The 22929-nt window shown below is 59.3% G+C and overlaps 1 protein-coding gene across 3 annotated transcripts in view; it reads left to right on the top strand.

The window, feature by feature from the left end:
• The window catches only part of MATCAP2 (microtubule associated tyrosine carboxypeptidase 2), a 31328-nt gene extending 14554 nt beyond the window's left edge, over positions 1-16774 (top strand). For all 3 annotated transcript variants that reach the window (XM_056804099.1, XM_056804100.1, XM_056804101.1), the window contains exons 2-7: positions 684-1363; positions 7744-7887; positions 8846-8978; positions 9361-9666; positions 10853-10950; positions 16469-16774. In XM_056804099.1, the coding sequence (XP_056660077.1) occupies positions 684-1363; positions 7744-7887; positions 8846-8978; positions 9361-9666; positions 10853-10950; positions 16469-16627 (1520 nt within the window). In that variant the 3' untranslated portion in view covers positions 16628-16774. The remainder of the gene's footprint in view (positions 1-683; positions 1364-7743; positions 7888-8845; positions 8979-9360; positions 9667-10852; positions 10951-16468) is intronic.
• Positions 16775-22929: the final 6155 nt, after the last annotated feature.

Raw genomic sequence — 22929 nt, 5'->3', positions numbered from 1 at the left:
GACGTTTTGGGGTCACTCTCTCAGCCTTCCTTCAGATGTCGGGGTCCCCCCTCCGGTCCTCTGCCCAGGGCTTTGGGCTGTCTGGCCAGGGACGTGCTGGATTCAGACTTGGAGCCGGAGACTCGGGCCGTCTGTCTTCATGTCCGCGGCTCTGTGGCCTGGCCGGGAAGCCTCGGCTGGACGCTTGTGCCTGAGGCCCTGAACATTCCCGTGTGGGTGCATGTGCACGTGGTGGAGAGCCGGTAGGGAGTCAGGATAATAATGCCCAGCATTCCTATGACACTTTAGGGTCGGCAAAGCACTTCATGTGTTACTTCATTGCATTCTCTCAGCAACCCAGAGGTAGGAGTGATTAGGGTCCCCATTTACAGGCGAGGAAACTGAGGCAGGGGAGAAGTGTGAGACCCGAGGTCTCCCTGAGGCAGCCCTGTGGGGAGATCCTTGTTGACTCCCCTCGGCGGCGGTCCGGCACCTTGAGGTGAGACCCTTCCTCAGAGGCGCCGACTGCCGGGAGCCCGAAAGCTCGCTTTCCGGCGTCCCGGGCTCCGTCGACAGCCGGGGGCCCCACGGCCCCCTTCCGTGTCCCGGGCCGGCGAGCCGGGGAGACGAGGATGGCAAGGCGGCTCTGCCCGGGCCCGAGCGGCTGCCCCACGTAACTGTGTGTCCGATTGTGTCTTTGACAGAAAAGCTCCGCTGGCCTGAGCAAGAGTTCACGAACAAAAGCCTCCTGAGCCCCGCAGACAAGCTGGTCTTCGACTACGACAACGTGTCGCAGCTGCCTTCGGGGGTCCTCAAGGACATCTTCACCACCGGGACCAGCAGCTACAATGTCCTGCTCCAGTCCAAGGAGGAGAAGAAGAACCAGCCCCAGAAGCCGACGTCCCCAGCCCACCACAAGCGACACCGCAAGAGCGCCCGGTCCCCCGGCTCCCCCCACGGGAAGGAGCGGCACAAGATCCAGGTGCCGCGGCCCCTGACCAGCAACGGCTGGTGCTACCTCAACAAGCAGCCGTCCATCTTCGTCAACAACCCGCTCTCCAGCGGCGTCAAGTTCCCCAGCAGCTTCACCGTGACGGGCTGCCGCCTGACCCCCAAGGCCAAGACCAAGGCCAAGAGGCACTGCTTCTCCACGCTGGCCAAGCCCAAGCAGCCGCCCGCCGTGCCCAAGAACTTCGAGAAGGGCGACGACCCCGCGCGGAGGCTGTGCATCCTCACGGCCATCAAGCCCACCAACCTGGACAAAGAGAAGGCCAAGTTCTTCAAGGCCGAGTTCGCCTACAACCCTCAGTTCGAATACGCCAACCCCACTTTGCCGGCCATGCTTGCCAAGCACGGCCAGGCGTCCGACCGCTTCCTTAAGCAGGTATGGCCGGCCGCCCTGACCCGGGGGGCGCTCAGGTAAGCACTCCGGGGAGCGGCCTCAGAAAGGGGCCTCGGCCCCGTCCCAGCCGGCTGACCCCACCTTGCCGAGCCCTCGCGGCTCTTCTGTCCCGGCCCCCGTACGCGGTGTTGCCTCCGAGAGGTGAGGTAGGAGGAGGCCTGGGGGCCCCCAGAGATCCGGAGGGCACCCCAGAGCGTCGGCCCCCATTCCCCTCTGAGCACGAGTCTGGTGGCGGCCCTGGACCGGGAGCTGCCCGGGGCCTCTGGCACCAGGCGGCCAGGAGAGCTGCTCGTCCCGTGGCGTTGCAGTAGCGGGGAACGACGTCTGTCCAGGGCGTTAGGTGTACAGCCGTGTTCTCCCTGACCCTCGCCACCACCCCGTCACCCAGGGACTGCGGAGATCAGCCGTCTCTGACTGTGCCCTCCTTTGGGAGCTTTCTTGGCAGAGGTACTGGGGGGGGGTATTTCCTTCTCCAGCTCATTTGACAGATGGGGAAACAGAGGCAGACAGGGTGAAGTGACTTGTCCAGGGTCACACGGCTAGCAAGCCTCTGAGGTCAGATTTGAACTCGGGTCTTGCTGGCCCCGGGTCTGGTGCACTGTGCCCCCTGGCCACCCCACTAGAAGGACTTTTCTCCCCATTTTGTGAGTGATAAAACACTCACAATAAAAGCCCAGGCTTTTCCAGACAGCATCTGGACCTGGCTCTGTCCTGGAGCCACCAAGGTCTCAGCCCTGCATGAGAGCTCCCGAGTGGCCTGTTTTGTCTCTGGGCCCCAGCGTGGCTCAGGGCCCACGAAGGGTTTAACTGGAGAGGGGTGTGCTGTCGGGGGAGAAGCAGGGGCTGCTGGGCCTCTCTGGCCTGACCCCTGCCCAAGTGGATGGAGCTGTCAGACCCCAAGTAGCCTCGAGGTGGGGGTTTCCCCTTTCCTTTTGCTTGGAAATGTGGGGGGCCAGGGGCCTTCACAGAGATCTTGAGGGCCACTTATAGGAGAAGAGACAGTTTGGGGGCAGACATGAGCCCCCCCAGTGCCTGGCTCCTCTGGCCGTGGGGATGGATACAAGGAGGCACCTGGAAGGGGCCATGGTGAGGGCCCTCCAGCATCCTCTTTTGGAGTGTCAAAAACCCCTTCTGCTTGCCACAGCAGGGCCCAGCAGGTGGCACCATTTCTCCGCTATTTAAATGCTGGGTTTCTCCTTACCCAAGAAGGCTGGGCTATAAAGTCTGGACAAGGCTGCCCTCTGGGGGCAGGCATGGATTTCCTCTGCCTTTGAAGGGAGTAGGGACTGGAGGGCTCAGGCAGTGCCTCAGCCAGAACTGGGATTTGAACTCAGGTCTTCTGCTGTTGGGTTTGCCACTTCCATCTCAGGAGTGGCTTTTGCTCCTGCTTCTCCACATTCTCAGGGCCCAGTGTGGGGCTGCAGCAGGCTGGGCACTGTAGAGATGCAGATTAAGCAGAATGGAAGGGACTTAGCAGGTCTCATTGCCCCCAGGTGGAACCTGCCCACCCAACACGGGATTCCTGGAGAGCCAGTGGTTGGACACAATATGTCTGGTAGACCAGAAGACCAGGACAGGGATGCATACGCACCACACACCCGGACAGGATTCATTCCAATTCACTGAGATTCTGCCCCTTGATTGGTCATGCCCTCTTCCTGGGACACCTTACACCTAGCCAGCCCTCTTGTCCTGGGACTAACTTGGCCCTAATGTTCTGGAAGTCCAATTCAGAGGCTCCATCCAGTGTGCCAGAGGCCTTTCTCTGGATCCCAGAACAGCCCTCCCTCCATTCTGGACCTTGGGATTGCCTTCTGTGTTGTTTGTCTCATGCAAGCCAGCGTTGGTTAGATCCTGCAGCGGGTCATCTTTCCATCGCCCTTGGCTCATGGGACCTTGATAAGTGGAGGCCCTGGTGTTCTTTCAGCCTGTTCTCCCTATCACTTTACACCTTCATTCCCTTGGCTAATCCCTGACACCAGGGAAAAGACCCAGAAGCAGAGCCTCTAGCGCATCTCCTACCACATCCCTGGGTGGCCAGGTATGACTGCTGGTATGAGCAGTACTGCCCCTGCGCCACATGGGTGCAAGAGACCAAGAATATAGCTTCTAGCAGAATGCTCAAACCAGAGCTTTTCAGAGAGGGGAGACCTTGCAGATCAACCTTCTTAGTTTACAGCTGGAGAAACAGATCTCAGAGCTAAGAGCACAAATGAGTCATGTAGTAGAGATGCAGACTGTGAAGAGGAGATAGACGACTGGTTTTACTTCTCTGTAGTGTAATATAGGATTCTCTACCCCAGTGAGTCTGACTGCTTTTCCCTCTCTGGGCCAAATCTGATAAGAATAAGGTTTAAGCATTGCCCGCCACCACCTTCATCCTCCCCTCCACTGTAATAGGTCCCCACCAACCCTGTGCTTCTTTATGTGATATAACTGACCCTATTTTGCTTTTCTCTTCCCATTTCTCTCTGTGCAATCCTCTTTTTCATCCCAAGGTTTTTTTGGCATGTCATCCTAAACAGCTTACTACCTCCCCCTCTGTCTGTGTATACTTCTCATTACTATGATAATGATAACAATTTTAGGAGTTACAGATACCCTCTTTCCATGTGAATATAAACAATTTGAGTTGAAGTTTTTCTCTTTCTTATTTACCTTTTTATGCGTGTCTTACATTTTGCATTTGAACATCACATTTTCTATTTAGGTCTGATCTATTCTTCAGAAATGCTTGGAACTCTTCTATTTTATCGGATGACCATATTTTCCCCGAAAGAATACACTCAATTTTGCTGGACAGGTGATTCTAGGTTGTAAACCTAGTTCCCATACTTTCTGGAATATCATATTCCAAGTCTTCTGGTCCTTCAATGTAGAAGCTGCGAGATCCCATGTAATCCTGACTGGGACTCCATGATAGTTGAATTGTTTCTTTCTGTCTGCGTGCAGTATTTTCTCCTTGGCCTGGGAGCACTTGAACTTGGCTATAACATTCCTGGAAATTATCATTTGGGGACTTACTGCAGGAGGTGACCTTTGGTCCTTTCAATTTCTATTTTGCCCTCTTGTTCAAGAATATCAGAGTAGTTTTCTTTGATAATTTTTTAAAACAAACATTATTTTTATTTGGTCAATTTCAAACATTATTCATTGGACACAAAAATAATTTTCTTTTCCTCCCTCCCCTCCCTCTTTGATAATTTCTTGTAATATGTTGTCTACACTTTTTTTTTTATCATGGCTTTCAGGTAGTCGGTCCAATAATTCTTAGATTGTCTCTACTGGATCTATTTTCCAGGTCATTTTTTAAAAATGAGATACTTCATATTTTCTTCTATTTTTTCCTTTACTTTGATTTTATTGTTAATTGATGTCAGAATGATTTTCTTCTATTACTTTTTAAACCTCCTTTTCCATTTGATCCATTCTACTTTTCACAGAATTCTTTTCTTCATTGGATTTTTGCATCCTTTCCCACTTGACCAATCTTGTTTTTTAAATTGTTTTCTTTTTTGCATTACTTTCATTTCTCTTCCCATTTTTCTTCTGCATCTCTTGATTTTTTAACTCCTTTTTGAGTGCTTCCAGTACTTAAGACCAATTCCCATTTTTCTTTGAAGTTTTGTCTGTGGCTGCTTTGATCTTGCTGGCCCTTCCCGAAACTGTGCCTTGCTTTTGCTCTTCTTTGTCCTCATGATAATTTTCTATGGTTAGTTTTTTCTTTTGCTGTTTGCTCATTTTTCCAACTTTTTTTTTAACTTTTATCTTAAAGGTGAGCTCTATTCTCAGGGTAGAGGCTATAGTCTCTTAAACTCCAGTTTTCCCCTACTGCTACCTTCATCTGTAGCTAGGTTTTTGCAAGTTTCAGTTCTTCCAAGGTGGTATGATGGCTTGTGGGCTGAGCACTCTGGAAGCTGTTGGTTCTATCTCCTCTAGGGACTGTTGATGACTTGAAGGGGGTCAGAGTCCGGTGAGCTTCTTTACCCTGAGTTTAGGGGCTTCATTGCAGGCTTGACCAGACCAAACATCACAGACTTGTTGCCTCACTGTAGGCTGGTGCCAGCGCTTGGGATTTGAAGGCAGTGTCTAGGCTTCTCAAAGTTGCTTGTACCCAGGTTTGGAACCTGGTACAGTAGATAGGGGATGAGCAGCCTGCACTCCTGTGTACAATTTTTTGTTGAAATTTCAGTTCCCCCTTGTGAAAATAGACCCCCCCCCTGCTTATTATTCAAGTTGTTTTCCATAGGAGAATTACCTTCCTCTATCCCCTTTTTGGTTCTGTAACTCCAGTCAATTTGAAGTGCTATTTTAAGGCTGGTTTGAGAGGATTCTCAGATAAGTTCCAGCTTTTCCTGCTATGAAGCTGCCATCTTGGCTCCAAAATTGGTTTTAAAGTCAGAAAGACCCGAGTTCTAGTCCCTCCTCTTCCACCTACTAGATGTGTATGACTTTGGGCAAGTCATAAACGTCTACCTGGGAGGCTGTTTCCTCACTTGGGAATTCCGCATATACTAGTGAAACCCTAGGCCCAGGCCCAGGCCCCAGCACATAGTTTTGTTTGTATTCTTTCAGCCCATTTCCCACATCACTTGAAACTTTCAAGCCCTTGACTAATCCCTGACACCAGGGAAAAGATCCAGAAGCTAGGGAGGGAAACAGAGCACCCATGACATCTCCTTGCCTCAGTGGTTGGGGAAGCTCATGTCCTTTTAGCATAAAGAAGCATTTACCTATCTCAGCAATGGGCGAATGTTTTATTACTAAGTAACATGTCAGGACAGGGCTGAACAGGTAGGAAGGAAGCAGTAGGTCTTCATGCTGTCTGAGGCTCTGACTGTGGCACCACCTAGCTCAGAGGTAAGAGGATTGCCAGCCTTCTGACGCAGACAGAAGCAGCACAGACATGAGCTTCTGGGGCCCTGAGCCCAGAAGGTGTGGGGCCCCCAAAGCCACAGGCTGTTGGGGGAGCCAAGGACTCCAGAATGCCTTACAAAGATGCTTTCCAGAACTGGATAGGAAAGGAGCAGGAGGCCCTGATGTCCCCTTCCTCCCAAAGGGTGGTGTCTTTCCTCCCGTCCGCCATATTGGTCACGTCTTTGTGTTCTTCTGTTTTGTGCATTCGGGGCAGAAGCTCCTGGCTAGTCGGGGTTGTTTGATCGGTGCCTGGCACACAGTAGACACCTGTGGGTTGATGCATTCCTGGACTCTCGAGATGCCAATCGGAGACTTGTGTGTTGTCTTTCTGAAGCCAGCTCGGGCCCCGTGTGGGGCTCCCCCCTCCATACGGAGCTCCCCTTTACTTGAGCACGCCCCTGAAGTCCCTTTTGGGAGAGCCGGTCCGTCTTGGAGCACCTGTTAACTACCCCTCCCCGATGGGGGTAGCAGTTGAGGGGCTGAACCCATAGGGAAAGGGAAGGCGTTGGCAGCAGGAACCTCTCAGAGAGGAGGGCTCCAGGGGAAGTCCTGCATGGCGCTGTGGAGCAGAGCAGTCGCCTCCCTGATCCGTGGCCCCGGGCTCTCCGTGTAGCCATCGTATCATTGACTTTGGGGGCTTGTGGTGCCTCGCAGCCACCAGCCCTCTGGGTCCCTGCTCGTCTGACCCCGGGGGAAGAGCTTGTGCTCTGCTCAAACCCAGGCTGGCAGCTTTAAGCAGCCTCCGTGCCACCCTATTGCCCAGGAGGGCTCACGTGTGGCACCCTCGGGTGCAGTTCTGAGCTCCACGCCAGGGCTGCTGCCTCTTGGTTCTTGGCCCTTGATGTCTGCTTGTCGTGTCCCTGGTAGAGGGCGCGGACTGGCCTCCAGAAGAGGCGCCATGGCGTTGCGCAGGAAATTAGGAAGCGATTTTTCTTTCCCCAGTGTCCCTCCTCCCTTTGTAGACAGCCGATACCTGGGGACTCAGGAGACCCGTATTCCACTGCCCTTTCTCCAGCCAGTCAGGTGGCAGCTTTAGAAATACTAAGTGAGGGGGCCGTTGGGTGGCGAAGTGGTTAGAGAGCCAGGTCTGCAGACGGGAGGTCCTGGGGTCTAATTTGACCTCCACGCCTGTGTGACCCTGGACAAGTCACTTAACCCCCAGTGCCCCGCCCTCACTGCTCTTCTGCCTCGGAAACAATCCTACTATTGCTTCTAAGAGAGCAGGTAAAGGCTTCACAAAAGAGGATCCCACTGGAGGTCTGTCCGTGCTTTGGGTCTCCCAGAGAAAAGGTCCTGGTGCGTGTCCACAGCCGTGGCCAGCCACGGGTGTTTGTGGGTCGGCCCAGACCAGCCAGTATCTTCTGCTAGTGGCCCCCAACTACAGAAACGCTGCCCCAGCCCTGCTGCTCCCCATTTATCTCCTTGTCTGTCTCTACCTTTTGCAGTCGGTCAATATTATGGAAAGAACTTTACAGAGATACGGAAGCTACGAAAACTTCGAGCAGGCCAACGGAGGTTCCTTGTTGTCCAAAACCCGCATCTGGAGCCACGTCAGGAAGTACATGACGAAGGAGGGCTGCCTCGGGGAGGTAGGTGGCCCGCCCTGCTCCCAGGGGTTTGGGGGATGGCTGTAGAGGAGTCCCTAGACCGGCCGCCCGCCCCGGGGAGCCCGAGGAGCCCGGGGCGCCGGCCGCAGCGCAGGCCTCCCCTTTCCTGTTCTTGCTTCTCGCTTTGGTGTCCTGGGCCCCACGGGCCCGCGGGACAGTGTGAAGCCAAGGCGGGACAGGTGGGCGCTCTGGAGCATTTTGGCTGACTGACTAGTCGAGGCCCCTCCGGCTGTGGCGCCGGCCCAAAGGCGGAGCCGTCGGGCCTAAACAAGGCCGACGAAAAGGAAGCGGAGACGCCGGCAAAGGAGGCACCCGCGAGGAGGACGGAACCCGGAAGAGCGAGCGAGGGCCGCCAGGGGCTCCTTTGGGGCTGGCGGCTTCTGGCCCAGCCTCCCGCCCCACCTTCTGGCCTCCGAGGAGGCGCAGAGGCAGCCGGACGCCTCGGCGCGGCCACAAGGGGGAGTCAGAGGAGATTTGGGAAGGTCAAGAAGGATGCGCTGGAAGAGACCAAGAGCCCAGGCGGGCTTCTGGGGCGGCTCGCACGGCTGTCTGAGTGTCCGCCGCTTTGCCCATCGGACTCCCCCCGCGGGTTTTCCATCCTGGGAGGTCCAAGAACCGCACCGACTGCGTGCTGTGAGCCGTAGCCGAGGAACGCTCTCGGGGCTCTGCTTTAGCCATCGCGACAAGCGGTTCTACAGATGCCGCCATTTTGTGCCCCTGACCGGAGCCCGGTATCAGTGGGAAATGCCGAGAGTCCAGTCAGGAACTGCCGCGGGAGGCCGCGGGGTCCCCACGCCCCAGGGGGCCCTCGGGGAGGGCGCTCCGAGGCTCGCGCACAGCTTTGTGGCCGCTTCTTGGAGGCGGAAGATGAGGAAGTGAGAGGGGGACGCCTCGTCCTGGCCGAGGGCTCCGTCTCCTCAGGCGCTTCTTCCTTGTCTAGATTGTGGTGCATCTCACGGAAGACCTGCTTTCCCGAGCCTCGATGACGGTGGTCAACGGGTGTCCAACCCTCACTATCAACGTCTCCACGGCCCGGGAGCACTGGCTGGAGGGGATGCTGAGGCACGAGATAGGTAAGGCTGGGCCGCCGCCGCCTCCGACTTCGGGGCAGAGAAGTCCGAGGCCCTTGAACAAACCGCTTGACCTTTGGAGGTTCCGTCCAGGCCCCTCCGGCCCCGGCTTCCGCGGGTCTTCCTTTGGGAGCGGCCTGGGCGGGCGGCGGGGGTGGCGCAGCCCCCCTCGGGCCTCCGACGCTGCCTGGGCAGGCCCTTGGCCCTCACGGCCTAGCCCTTGCGCTGATCCGGAGACGGAGGGTGAGGCTTTCTCCAGAAATAGCCGGGGGGGCGGCACGTCAGGTCGGGGGGCTTTCCCATCCGCGCGGCATCTCGCCCGGCCTCCGGGGGGAGAGAAGAGGATCCCGGGGTCTGAGAAGCCGCTCCTCCGGGCTTTCTGTAGGGACCCACTACTTCCGAGGGATCAACAATCTCCAGCAGCCTTGGTGCAACTGGACAGGCCGGAAGAAGTACGGTCTGCGGCCGAACAACCCCACGGAGGAGGGGCTGGCCAGCATCCACAGCGTGTTGTTCCGCAAGGACCCCCTCCTGTGGAGGGCCGCCCTCCTCTACTACACGGTGTACCAGGCCAGCCAGATGTCCTTCAGGGAGCTCTTCCAGGACGTGGGCAAGTTCGTCAAGGACCCCAACACTCGGTGGGACTACTGCGTGCGAGCCAAACGGGGATGGACCGACACTTCCCAGCCAGGCGAGCGGCGCCGGGGGGCGCGTTGTGGGAGGGGGTCCCCGGGGTGCTCCACCCAAGCGGGGAGCCAGCACGGGCCCTAGGAGGCGCAAAGATGGGGGGCCTCGGGGAACGCCCCCCAGAGCCCCCTTCCCAGACTTCTCCCTTGTGCCCCGCAGCTGCCCTCGGCCGTCCTTTGTGCTCCCCCGACAAGACTGCATAGGCTCCGGCCGGCTGTCCAGGCCCTTAGTTCCGGGCCTTCCCACCCGGCCAGCTCCCCGTGCATGGCGGGCGGGCGCACCCCTCGAGGTCGGACGCCTTTTTTCCTTGAAATCCTCACTTCCTGCCTTAGGCTCGGTCCTGAGAATCAGCTCAGCCCGAATGTGGGGAATAAGTGACTCGCCCAGAGTCGCCCAGCCAGGAATTGTCTGAGGTCAGCTTTGAACCCAGGACGGCCCGACTCCGGGCCTGGCGCTCTGCCCACTGAGCCCCCCAGCTGCCCCTCTTTTGCCACAACAGAGCACAGGGCTCGGCACACAGGAGGTGCCTGACTAGAGGAAGAAGGGGGGGCTCATTTTCTCCCCTAATGTGGGGCACAAACACATGGGAGGAGTGCGAGGAACGGGTGTCTGGCGGGCCTCCTTTCTACTGGCACAGAGCTGAATGGAAAGGGGCCGGCAGGGGTAGCGAGGTCGTCCACCGGAAGAGGGCCAGGCTGGGAGATGGGAGGTCCTGGGTTCCCATCTGGCCTCAGACACTTACTCGCTGGGTGACCCTGGGCCAGTCACTTCGCCCCGATTGCCCAGCCGCTGGAGGCATCAACCCCAGGGCGAGGGAAGGGGCTTCGGGACGCAAGAAGGCTGCTCGGGGCGCTGCTGATCCCTTTGGCAGGAGATGTGGAGGGAGGAGAGGGGAAAGCCGGGCCAGTGGAAGAAACGCTTCAGAATGGGCGGGCTGCTCCGTGGAGTCGGCGTCCCCAGCCAAGCAAATGTCTGGGCGGCGGAAGGAGCTTTTCCGTGTCCCCGAGCCCTCTTGGCTGCAGAGGAGCCCACGGGGGAGGTCCGAGCAGACCCGCTCCTGGGTGATCCCGGACTGTCCCGTGGGTGCCCAGGGCTCCCCGCCGCACACTCTGCCGCACCTGCATTCTGGCCTGCGGGAGATCCTGCCTGGCCCGCTGGCCCCGCGTTGAGCCTCCCTTTGGTCCCGCCAGGTTGTTTCAACAAAGACCAAGTCTACTTGGATGGCATTCTCCAGATCCTGAGGTACCGGGAATCCATCGACTTCCACTTGCTGACCACCCTGGGCAAGGTAAGGCCCTTCCGTGCGCCAGCTCGGCCCTTCCCCTCCTGTTCTCACATTTCCAGACAAAGCCAGGGGTGATGCCACACTGGGGGGCGCCGGGAGGGGCCACCCAGAAGTCACTCCCCTGGTCAGAGCCATTGGCAAAATCAAACGGAAAACGGCGGGTCTCCTGAAGGAGATTCACAACCGGGCTGTGCCACGGCCTGACCCAGGGGCAGCCCCGACCTGGCCTGTGGGGCACTGGGCCAGGAGAGGCCAAAGCAGAACCAGGGACCTGGAGAGAGCCACAGAGACAGAGATAAAGAGGGAGGCGCAGAGAGACAGAAGGAAGGTGAGACAAAGAGAAAGAGAAAGAGGGAGACAGAGAGAGACAGGAAGGAAGGGAGAGAGACAGAGATAGAAGGAGGGAGAGACAAAGAGGAAGGAAAGAGAGACAGGAAGGAAGGGAGAGAGACAGAGATAGAAGGAGGGAGAGACAAAGAGGAAGGAAAGAGAGACAGGAAGGAAGGGAGAGAGAGAGACAGAGATAGAAAGAGGGAGAGGGAGAGAGACAGGAAGGAAAGAGACAGGAAGGAAGGGAGAGAGAGAGACAGAGATAGAAGGAGGGAGAGGGAGAGAGACAGGAAGGAAAGAGAGACAGATAGAAGGAGGGAGAGACAAAGAGGAAGGAAAGAGAGACAGGAAGGGAGAGAGACAGATAGAAGGAGGGAGAGGCAAAGAGGAAGGAAAGAGACAGGAAGGAAGGGAGAGAGACAGATAGAAGGAGGGAGAGACAAAGAGGAAGGAAAGAGACAGGAAGGAAGGGAGAGAGACAGATAGAAGGAGGGAGAGGCAAAGAGGAAGGAAAGAGAGACAGGAAGGGAGAGAGACAGAGATAGAAGGTGGGAGAGACAAAGAGGAAGGAAAGAGAGACAGGAAGGAAGGGAGAGAGAGAGACAAAGATAGAAGGAGGGAGAGGGAGAGAGACAGGAAGGAAAGAGACAGGAAAGAAGGGAGAGAGAGAGACAGAGATAGAAGGAGGGAGAGGGAGAGAGACAGGAAGGAAAGAGACAGGAAGGAAGGGAGAGAGACAGAGATAGAAGGAGGGAGAGGCAAAGAGGAAGGAAAGAGAGACAGGAAGGAAGGGAGAGAGACAGAGATAGAAGGAGGGAGAGACAAAGAGGAAAGAAAGAGAGACAGGAAGGAAGGGAGAGAGACAGAGATAGAAGGAGGGAGAGACAAAGAGGAAGGAAAGAGAGACAGGAAGGAAGGGAGAGAGACAGATAGAAGGAGGGAGAGGCAAAGAGGAAGGAAAGAGAGACAGGAAGGGAGAGAGACAGAGATAGAAGGTGGGAGAGACAAAGAGGAAGGAAAGAGAGACAGGAAGGAAGGGAGAGAGAGAGACAGAGATAGAAGGAGGGAGAGGGAGAGAGACAGGAAGGAAAGAGACAGGAAGGAAGGGAGAAAGAGAGACAGAGATAGAAGGAGGGAGAGGGAGAGAGACAGGAAGGAAAGAGACAGGAAGGAAGGGAGAGAGACAGATAGAAGGAGGGAGAGACAAAGAGGAAGGAAAGAGAGACAGGAAGGAAGGGAGAGAGACAGAGATAGAAGGAGGGAGAGACAAAGAGGAAGGAAAGAGAAACAGGAAGGGAGAGAGACAGAGATAGAAGGAAGGAGAGACAAAGAGGAAAGAAAGAGAGACGGGAAGGAAGGGAGAGAGAGGCAGATAGAAGGAGGGAGAGGGAGAGAGACAGGAAGGAAAGAGAGAGAAGAAGGAAGGGAGAGAGACAGATAGAAGGAGGGAGAGGGAGAGAGACAGAAGGAAGGTGAGAGAAAGAGATAGAGGGAGACAGAGAGAGACAGGAAGGAAATAGACAGGAAGGAAGGGAGAGAGAGACAGAGATAAAGAGGGAGACAGAGACAGAAGGAAGGTGAGGCAAAGAGAAAGATAGAGGGAGATGGAGACAGGAAGGAAGGGAAAGAGAGACAGAGATAGAAGGAGAGAGAGACAAAGAGACAGGAAGGAAAGAGAGACAGGAAGAAAGGGAGAGAGACAGAGATAGAAAGAGGGAGAGGGAGAGAGACAGAAGGAGGGTGAAACAAAGAGAAAGAGAGAGAGAGGGGGAGATAGAGAGACAGGAAGGAAGGGAGAGAGACAGAGAGAGAAGGAGGGAGAGAGAAAGAAAGACAGAAGGAGACCATCAGAGACAGAAAGGGGGGAAACAGGGAGAAGGAGAGAGACAGAAGGAGGGAGAGACAAATGGGGAGAAAAAAGACAGACAGGGAGGCAGAGGAGGGAGAGGCAGAGGCAGAGAACAAGAGAGAAAAAGAAAGATGGGGACAGACAGAGAGAGTGAGCAGGGGTAGAAGGGAGGGCAGGGGGACGGGCCAGAGAGCAGGCGCTCTGCCCTGGCCTTGGCAGCATCGACAGGGAGCAGACCTGAGTCCCTCCCAAGAGGGTGGCTCCTGTAGAGAAGCCAGAGGATGATGGGGTTGCTCGGGAGCCCTGGACGGGGGAGCAGGATGGCAGGAGGCAGGTCCCCCGAGCCTCTCCCGGCAGTGGGGGCCGTGGCTCCAGGCTAAAATAAATACTTGCCAAACGGCCCCTCTGGGAGAGCGACCCCCTGCCAGGCCAGCGCGGAGCCCCCAGACTTGTTCTGGCGTCAGAGCAGCTGTGGGCTGCCTGTGGGGTGCCAGCCCAGAGCTTTGAGGAGGGGGCCGTGCAGGCACTCTGGGCTCCGGGTCCAGCCCCAGCCAGCCACGCTGCCAAACTCGAATAGCGCCACGTGGTGCCTCAGGGGCTTGACCGGGTCTGTGCCTGGCCTGCAGCCCAAGGCCAGGCCGCTGTTACCTCTGTCGGCGGCACAACTCGGCCACGGCCCCTGGCCAGCCCCGAGAAGCAGGGCGGTGGGAGCGGAAGCCGGGGTGTTCCGCAGCCACGTTTCAGGGCTCGGACCCCGGCAGGCTCTGGGGGCCTCCTCTTCATCTGTGCCATGGAGAGAAGCAAGGCCAGTGCCAACCTCGCGGGCCGGCCGTCAGCTCGGCCGAGGCCCTGCTGGGGTGCCGCTGCTGGCTGGCGCCGCGGTGTCGGGGCTCCGCCGTCCCCAGGAGTCGACGCTGCCTCCCGAGTCGAGGAGCGTCTTCCCTGCCCGAGAGCGGAGGGTGCGGAGGGAGGCCGAGCCCGGCTCCCCGGCGCTCTGACCGCTGGGGGCCGCCCCGTGGACGCCCGGCGGCTGGACGGGGGGCCGTGAGCCTGCAGGCGAGGCTCCGCGCTCCCCGGCAGCAGCAGGGAGGGCCCACGAGCCCCGCCGAGGATTTAGTTTTGATCATCTGGGTGACGGGGAGCCGCGGGGGCACCCGTGGGCCGTGGCAGTGATGAGGGCGGAGGAGGCGTGTACGACGGGTGTCTCCAAGGGAGACATGACGACTTGGCACCTTACCGGGCATGAGGATGGCACCCAGCTGGGCTGTGAAAGGCCCTGGGGCCCAAGAGAACGTGGGGTCGCTCAGTGTCCCTAGGGGGAGGGGGAGGGGGTCCAGGTGTCCCCGAGATAACGGAATGGTCAGGGCGGGACGTGGGGAGCAGACGGAGGGCCGACCCGAAAATGGAGAGGGAAGATGGGATGGAGGAGGGGAGAGGCCAGCCTGAGGCCATGGCCCGGAGGGTGCAGGGCGGGGGATGGCTGGGCCGCAGCCACGGCCTGAGAGGCCTGGCCTAGCCCGTGAGGAGGTCTTGGCTGACGCTGGGAGAGCATCTGTGGTGGACCGAAGGCGCTGGCCTTGGCGTGACGGGCGGATGGGGGGGGCTGGAGGATGGGGCGCCGGGAGGGCAGGAGCCGCGGGGAGACCGGGCCGGCCGGACTGAGCTGGGCTGGGAAGGGCGGCAAGACTCCACCTGGAGGGGGAAACTGAGGCAGTGCCTGAAGGAGCAGCAGGAACGAGCCGAGCCCTGAAGGCCGGCCCGGCGGAGGACACGAGAGCGTGTGCACCGGCTAAGGGGCTCCAAGGTCCCGGGCCTGGGGGGCAGCCACGGAGCAGGGGGAGGGGAGCGCGCCCTCTCTCGTGGCTCCCTGGCCCGGGGCACTGGGCCGAAGGCTGTCTCCGTGCAGGGCCGAGGTGGGTGGGTGGGGCTCCGGGGGGGCAGAGCTGCGACGGCTCCTTGGGCGCCCCCAAGTCTCTCCTGTTCTCGTTGGGGAGACCCGGCCCTGCCTCGGTGGTCGCTGCCGTGGGCAAGGGCCAGGCAGCGCCGCATGAACAGAGGAAGCGCCCCAGAGGGGTCGGCAGAGGGACGGTGACGGCTCCCGCGCGCACCCCTGGGGGTCCCGCATTTTGGGGAAGCGGCCGCCGGGAGACGAGCTTCCAAGGACGCGTTCTGTGCCCAGCACCGGCGGCACAGCGGTTCAGCCAGGAGGACCTCCGTTCAGGCGTTGCCCGCGGCTTCGGCTGGCCGCTCTCCGAGACCCGCGTTGGCATCTCCGGGGCGACACGGCAGGGCAGGACTGGCAGCCGTGCCCTCTTGGACAGGGCATCAGCATGGCGCCCGCCCGCCTTCGTCAAACCTGCTTCCGGCATCTCCTCCTCCTGCTGTCGGGGAAGCACGCCGCGCTCTGGGGGAAGACCGCGGCTGCGGCTGGCCGACGCTGGCGAGATGGGAGCGGGTGTGTGGTGGGTCCGCGCCAGCCCGGGCTCCCCCCGCAGGAAGAGTCACTCGGCTCCGCCGGGCCGCGGTTTGCTCCCCGGTACTCCCTGCCACATGAGGCGCTGGCAGGAATATGTTGGGGTGCCGTTGTTTCCAGTCGTGGCCCTGTTGGGGGCTTTCTTGGCAGAGGGGCACCAGAGGGGTGGGCTTCTTCCTTCTCCCGCTCACGGACAGATGAGGAAACGGAGGCAAGCAGGGTTCGGGGACTCGCCCAGGGCCGCCCAGCTGGGAAGCGAACCCAGGAAGACCGCACCGTGCCGCCCAGGAACAAAGTTGTTCACGAAGGACTGTAAACTTTTGGGGGCAAATCGGCCCTCTTTGGTCCATGAGCGCCTCCTGGGAGCAGCGGCACACGGGGAGCCTCGGGAAAATGGGAGACGCCGATGGCGCCCAAGGGCCGGGGCCGGTGGGGCCCCTCCAGCCTGGGCACTAAAGAAGGAAGGGAAGTTCTCCCTCCTCCAGGGCGAGGGCCGGCGGAACCCCAGCCCGGGTGGGGTCCTTGGTACGCAGAGAGAAGGGGACAGCGGGCCCACCTCGCGCCCCAAGGGGCCCCCGTGCTGCTGGAGGAACCAGGCTGGCATCCACGCTGGGGGGAGGGGGCCGAGGACCAGAGCCGGGCCGGGGCCGTGCAGCTCTGGCTTTCTCGGCGTTTGGGTCATCCTGGGAGCAGCGGGAGGAGGTTCGGATGCCGCCTCTGTGGCTCCCAGCTCGGTGAGCCCGACCATCCCTGGGCCTCGGCGCCTCCCAATGGCACCTCCTTCTGGGGGACGAGAGGAGGGGGGCAGGGGAGGGGGAGGGGGAGGCTGGAAGGGCCCGCGGCCCTCAGCGCTGCCCTTGCTCCCGTAGGTCTCCTTCGAGGACGTGGAGCGCCTAAAGGCTCTGGCCGTCACCGAGAACCTGAGGGTCCCGCACTTCCTGGAAGACAACGAACGCTACATGGAGCAGCTGCAGAAAATCATGGAGGTGAACGAGCTGACCGACAAGGAACTCCAAGACCTCATCTAGCAGCTGGGCTGCCCCCACAGAGAGCTCCCCCCCCGGCCTGCGCTGGGCCGGCTCCAGCCGCCGTGCTCTCAGGGTCTTCCCTGAGCAAAATCTGCCATTTTCTTCAGCGATGTTTTTTAAGTGCTTTGAAATACAAACCTGAAACCAGTTCCGGGGATGGTTCTTGGGGAGATGCCGCTCCCCGCTTCCCTCCCAGCCACCGTGCTCGTGGCCTGGCGAGCCGGGGGGGGGGGGGGGAGGGGGCCCGCCGCCTCGGAGGCTCTTGAGCTCGAGGGGCCTTGGAAGGGGTGAGGCGAGCCGGGCGGCCCTTCTGGGCCTCCCGCACCGGACATCAGTCTGCACGGCGGCCGCACCGGCCGCCGGGTCCCCGCCGGGCGCTTGGCGAGCCTGTGGGAGAAGCTTCCCTTCCCAGATCCATCCAGCCTGGCGGGCGCCGCTGCTCGGCTCCTCGTCGGGGTGGCTGCGTCACCGGGCTGCGGTGTGGACGCTGGCGATCCGGGTCCTTCGCGGCTTTGCACAGCCTCCGCCTTCCGGCTCGCAGCCTCGCCTCAGGCCCTGAGGCGGGCGTTTTCTCCAAAGGAAACCCAAGATGGCCGCCAGGAGAAGCGGCTTTTCTGTTCGCGCGCAGGCCATGTTCCCCCTCCGGGGCCAGGAAGGAGCCTCGTGAAGGACTCCGTCGCCACCGTCGGCTCGAGGGCGGCCCGATTCTGGGCCTCTCGTCCGAGCGAGGCGTCTGCGTGCTCAGAGCCGCCGAGGGGCCGCTTGGGACCACCCTGGCCAGTCCGTGTCTGTCGAGGTTGTCCGTTAGACGCAGCTACAAGCCTTCCAGAGGACCAAGTCCCGGGTGGCGCCGACCCAAGTCTGCGCAGAGTCCAGACACGGACGTCCTAAACCCGGAAGCCAGGCCGGCGGAAAGCTTCGAGTCGGCACCGACGGCGCGCCGAGGCTAAGCCAGCGGCGTTGGGCGTAAACGTTTGCAATGCGCCGCGGCCTGGGTTCCAATCTGGCCTCAGGCCCTCCTGGCTGGGTGACCTGGGCCCGTCCCTTCACCCCCCACTGCCTCGCCCGGCCGGCTCTTGACCCCCAGAGAGAAGGGGAGGGTCACAAGCATGAAACAGACTGAAAGGCGCCACGTCTGTTTTGTGAACCGTCGGGACGTCACAGAGCGCCCCATGTTGTTGGAAGTAGCCCCACCGTGCCGAAATAAAGCTGCCGGACGCTGCCGCTTTGGAGCCTGACTCTGACTGGGACCCCCCCCCCCCGGCTGAGGGTTTGGCAGGGCTGGGCAGAGGCAGAAAGACCCCAGCAGGAGCCCGGGCAGCATGCCAGGCAAGAAAAGACAAGTCGGTCCAAAGGACGGAAGCCAGAGCTGTGAAGAGACCTGGGAGGGCCAGAGGGAGGACATCGGACGGACTGCAGAGAGCAGGGGACAACCCGAAAGAGTGAGCGAAGGCGGCGGCGGCGGCTTGTCCTGGAAGATGGCGCCACGAGGGTCTTTGCCGGGTGGGTAACATGGGCAGGACTGTCTTCAGGACAAAGGAGAGGCGACCCAAGATCCAGCAGTGGAAGGAAGGAAGGAAGGAAGGAAGGAAGGAAGGAAGGAAGGAAGGAAGGAAGGAAGGAAGGAAGGAAGGAAGGAAGGAAGGAAGGAAGGAAGGCAGGAAGGAAGGAAGGAAGGAAGGCAGGCAGGAAGGAAAGCAGGAAGGAAGGAAAGCAGGAAGGAAGGAAGGAAGGAAGGAAGGAAGGAAGGAAGGAAGGAAGGAAGGAAGGAAGGAAGATGGCGCCCACAATGCCAGTTGGAGGATGGATGGGGGATGGGGGAACGTCACGTGTTCTACTTTGGGTAGGTCGACTTGGAGATGTCCAGAAGAGGGTAGGTGGCGCTGGCCTCAAGTTCAGGAACACCTAAACCTGGACAGAGAGACTTGAAATGGCCTGCAGAGATCATTGTTGGGCCCGTGAGAAAGGTCCCCGGTGATGGGCTGAGGGTGCAGAGGGATGTTCAGTTAATGAGCTGGGAAAGGGGCCCAGGGAGCAGTCAGATGGGGCAGGAACTGGGCGGGGGGGGGGGCAGATTGGCCCAGGTGGATGCAGCAGCAGATGTGACTGGCGACCTCGGAGGGATCAGATGCGAGAGTGAGCGCTAGGTGAGGCTCGACTTCCTGGGCCATGAAAGTGGACTTCCTGACAGTGATGAGGTCCTCCCAGGTCACGGCGTCTGGATCACAGCTCCAGAAGAGAATGGGGTGAAGGGGGTCTGGCTCCCCGCCCCCCCCCCAGCAGCTCCTTTCTGCACCTTGGAGACCTTCTCCTAAGACCCAAGAGCAGGGAGGGGAGTCTATACTGACCCTGGTGAGGGCAAAGTTCACTGGACTCCAATCTGGTACCTGCTTAGATCCCTGCGGGCAGTCCTGGGTGCCTGCGTGATGAGTGCCTTCCAGAGGGGTAGTGCCGAGCAAGGGATGGGGGAGAGGGCTCCCTGGGGAAGGGGGCTGGGGTTCTTCTCCCTTGGGGTGTCCCACACCCTCCCCCCTCCACTCAGGTGGCGCTTAGGAGGGCCAGGCTGAGCCCTTTGGTTGGCTTGGGCGTGGAGGGCAGGCTCGGGCTTCCGGCCCGCTCAGCAGACAAGTCCTAGGATGGCTGAGTGAGGCCAGGGCACAGGGCTGCCCCTGGCTCTCGGGACAGAGATGCTGCTCAAATGGATGGGCGGCTCAGTGGATACAGCCAGCCTGGAGAGGGAAGGCCCTGGGTTCAAATCAGATGGATGGACTCGGGGCCTGCTGGTTTGGGGGACTCGCTGGAAGGTGGGTTTTTAGCTCTGACTGTGCATGGTGCCAGGCAGAGTCACAGCCAGCCTCCAGCGGATTTGGCCTCCCTCTGCCTAGAGGGAGGCAGTGTGGGCTCCTGGCTAAAGCCCTGGCCTGGAGTCAAGAAGGCCCATGAAAGGCTGGGCCTCTCCAGCCTGGGTGAGATGAGAGGGCCGGACTCGGCAGCCTCCGTGCTTCCTTCCTGGTCCGACCTCCGATCTTCTGGTCCTTGGCCGCAGTGTTTGCATAGCGGGGTATGACTGCCTTCCGGAGACCCACCTGGCTATCCTGGCAGCCTCCGAGGGCACAATTCCAGGCCGGAGGGGCCGACTGGGAAAGAGGCAGCCTTGGGGGACAGGAAGGCCCCGGGGAGAGAGCCCGACTTGGTCCAGCAGCGGAGCACAGGCCGGCCAGCCAGCCTTGCCCACCCGTCCTGGGAGCCCCCCGGAGGCTCCGGACGGCCCTCCTTTCTCCTGTGCCCCCTCTTTCTCCCCATAGCTTGTCTGTTGCCCTCGACTGCCTCTGCCTCCCCCAGGACCACCCGAGCATCAGCGGGACCCAAGACGATCCCTAAGGACCCTGCGGAAGAAGTGCCGGCCGGCCTCAGGGTGCGAGCCAAGCTCCGTGTCCTCACTCTCCATCTCATTTGATTTGTGGAGCTCGGCCTGCAGGGCTGCCCGCGGATAAGGAGTGCTACCGTCTGCCTTCTCAGGGACTCCCGGGAGGAAGAACGTGGAGCTCACGGTTAAAAAGGCGCCCCTGTGCCGGGGCCTCTGCCTGAAGTCCGCAGGAGGCCCGAGGCTGCCCATCGACCGTCTGGTCTCCCTCAAGGCAGACCCTGCCTGGCCCAGGGGGCAAGAGTGGCCTCGGACGGAAAGGGGGCTGGACCAGGCCTCCATGATCGGGACCACTTCCTGGGCGAGTCGGTGCCTCTTCCGTGAACAGCTCCCTGGCATGGGGGTGAAGGAGCACCTCTGAGGGCCCTTGAAGCCCCAGCATCCCCTTCCCTGGCCTCCTGGCCTCTGTCAGGATCAGACGTCTCTGCACCCAAAGCAGGGCAGAAAGCCCCGTGTTACCCCAGGAGCCGGGGCCACCCTCCCCTGGGCTGCACCAGGGGCTTCTTGGCCCTTCGTTCTCTGGCACGAGAGCCCGCTTGGCTGCTTGCTTAGCTGCTGAGCTCCGGCCGGCCTTCCCAAAAGCAAGGCCAGGCCAGCTCTTTCCAGGAACCGCAAGAGTCCCCGTGAGTCAGGCCTAAAGCTCAGAATCCCACACAGGGAGCCAGGAGGGCCTGCAGAGGGCGCGCGTCCCCCAGGCATGGCCCGGGCACACAGAAGGCTGGGACGAGAGTCGCCTTGGAGCAGTCACACCCAGCTAGTGTTGCTTCCTTTCTATTCCGACTCCATCATCACCTGACATGTGCTCACTCTCCTCCCATCCCTTCGGTCCCAGAATCACTCCTCTGTATTGGTTCTAAAGCAGCAGGCAATGGAGGTCAAATGACTTGGCCAGGGTCACTTGGCTGGGAAGTGCTTGGGGCCACACTTGAACCTGGGACTTCCCTTTTCCAGGCCTGGCTCTCTCTTCACAAATAGGACCCTCAAATTCACTTCGTTCTTGTTTCACTTTCTTTGGGGTTACGAAGTGCCCCCTCGTTAGGGTTTTGCTCTCCATTTCCCCCGTGATTCAATGAACTTTAAGTTCTGGGGGTAAATCTCGGAACTCTGCATGTTAGCCCAAGTCTGTCCGAGACAAATGACTCATGTGGGGTGATTTCTGGGTAAAGAGAAAGTTTCCCCCCAATTGCAACCCTTTCTGATCCTGAAACCACCCAGGGACCACCTCACAGTCCTCACGAAAGCTTGCAGCTCCTGAGCACAGCCTAGCCCAAGTGCCTCGTCTAGATTTGGGGGCTCCACTCCGCCTCAGGAGCGCAGTGATGACCGTACTGGTGCAGCCTCCCTCATGGGAGAGCAGCTCGCACCTGTGCCCTGCTACTCCAGCCTTGACGTTTTTCTTCACCAAAGTGCTTTTCTTACAAAAACTCGGAGTTGGTCACTGCAAGTGTCTGTGAGCCCATTTTACAGATGTGAAAACAGAGGCTAGCATGGAACCAGGGTCCTCTGCCTCTCTCTCCTGCACTAAGCTCCCTGGCTCCCCTGACCACACTGGAAGCGGAAGCGGGTCGGTGCCAGAGGCCATCCTACCCCAACCGGCTGACAAGGTTATGGTCTGAGGAAATGGGAATGAGGGCCCCTGCTGATCCCCCTCTGTGACTTCTCTCCCCAAATTTCCCCCACTAATGGACTTGTTATGATTATTATTCCCTCCCCAATACAGGAGAAATAATGAGAGCAAATACTTACAGGATCCATAAATATATGCTCTAAGCCCCCTAGATGAGCACCCCGAAAAGATGGCAATGACAGAATTAAAGCGCAAAGATTACTGCCCATGACCCCTCCTTTCTCGAGCACAAGACGTGCTTTAAGGCCTTACAATAAACACTGGCCAAAAGCTTGAGTGCTACAATGGATCTTCTCCTGCAGTTCCCACACTCCAAAGACTTTGTTGGAACAGAAGCCAAGCAGCATCGCCAGGCACTTCAAAGTAACACAAGAAAAACAGAACGTGTAAACTGAGGAAAACCCCCAAACAGGCCTGCTTTAAGTGCTCACGCCTAGATAGGAAGAGGTTTGTTCCTCTCCCAAGCAATCAGGATGGCTAGTGAAAGCTGACCAAAAGCACGACGGTCGGCTTAGCAGGTCAAGCGGTAACCTACAAATGGCTTCGTTCACAGGAATCGTCTCTATCGCAGCGTTGCAGAAACCTCGTAAATGATCCCCGAATTCTTCGTTTAGTAACATCACAAGAGTGTTGTTTAGCTGATCTGATAATGTCCAATCAGACTGTGGCATGCCACATCCGTAGAGGACTGATTGTGTGAAGGAGAAGCGTCTCCCAAAAAGCCTATGTAATAAACGAACCACAGGACTGTGGCAGAGCACTGTGTGTGATGCCTGCGTGTGTGGGTTGGATGCACGGTGTGTCTCATCTTATTCCGCTCGCCAAGTCACAGGTGGCCAGAGAGACGTCGGACGGACCTCTATAGGTCGGGGCCCCTTGGTGCGCCCTGCCAAAGGCCTCCCCCCACTGGCCAGGTGCTGACACTGTCAGGGTCTCTCCTTGGCCCAGCAGCAGTGGCCAAAGCAGCGGCTAACCGGCTGCATCAGGGCCGCACCTCCTCCCCCCGCCAGAAGCGGCTGGTCTCAGGGCACCCCCTCCCAGAGAGAGCTCATCCCCTCTCTAGGTGGGCAGAGGAGCTCCCCAACTCCTCCCAGGGCCTCCCTTTGTGGACGGCAGAGCCTGGCCTCTTCCCCAGCATAAGATGGCCCCAGGCTGGATCCCTTTCCTGCCTCCTCTAGGAGTGCCTCTTGGGGGTACCTGGCCCACAGTAGGTGCCTAATAGATAGGGATTTGGCTTGGGCCAGAGGAGTG

Source organism: Monodelphis domestica, chromosome 7 (genome assembly GCF_027887165.1).
Source record: "Monodelphis domestica isolate mMonDom1 chromosome 7, mMonDom1.pri, whole genome shotgun sequence".
NCBI lineage: Eukaryota > Metazoa > Chordata > Mammalia > Didelphimorphia > Didelphidae > Monodelphis > Monodelphis domestica.
This window is presented reverse-complemented; position numbering and strand designations above follow the sequence as displayed.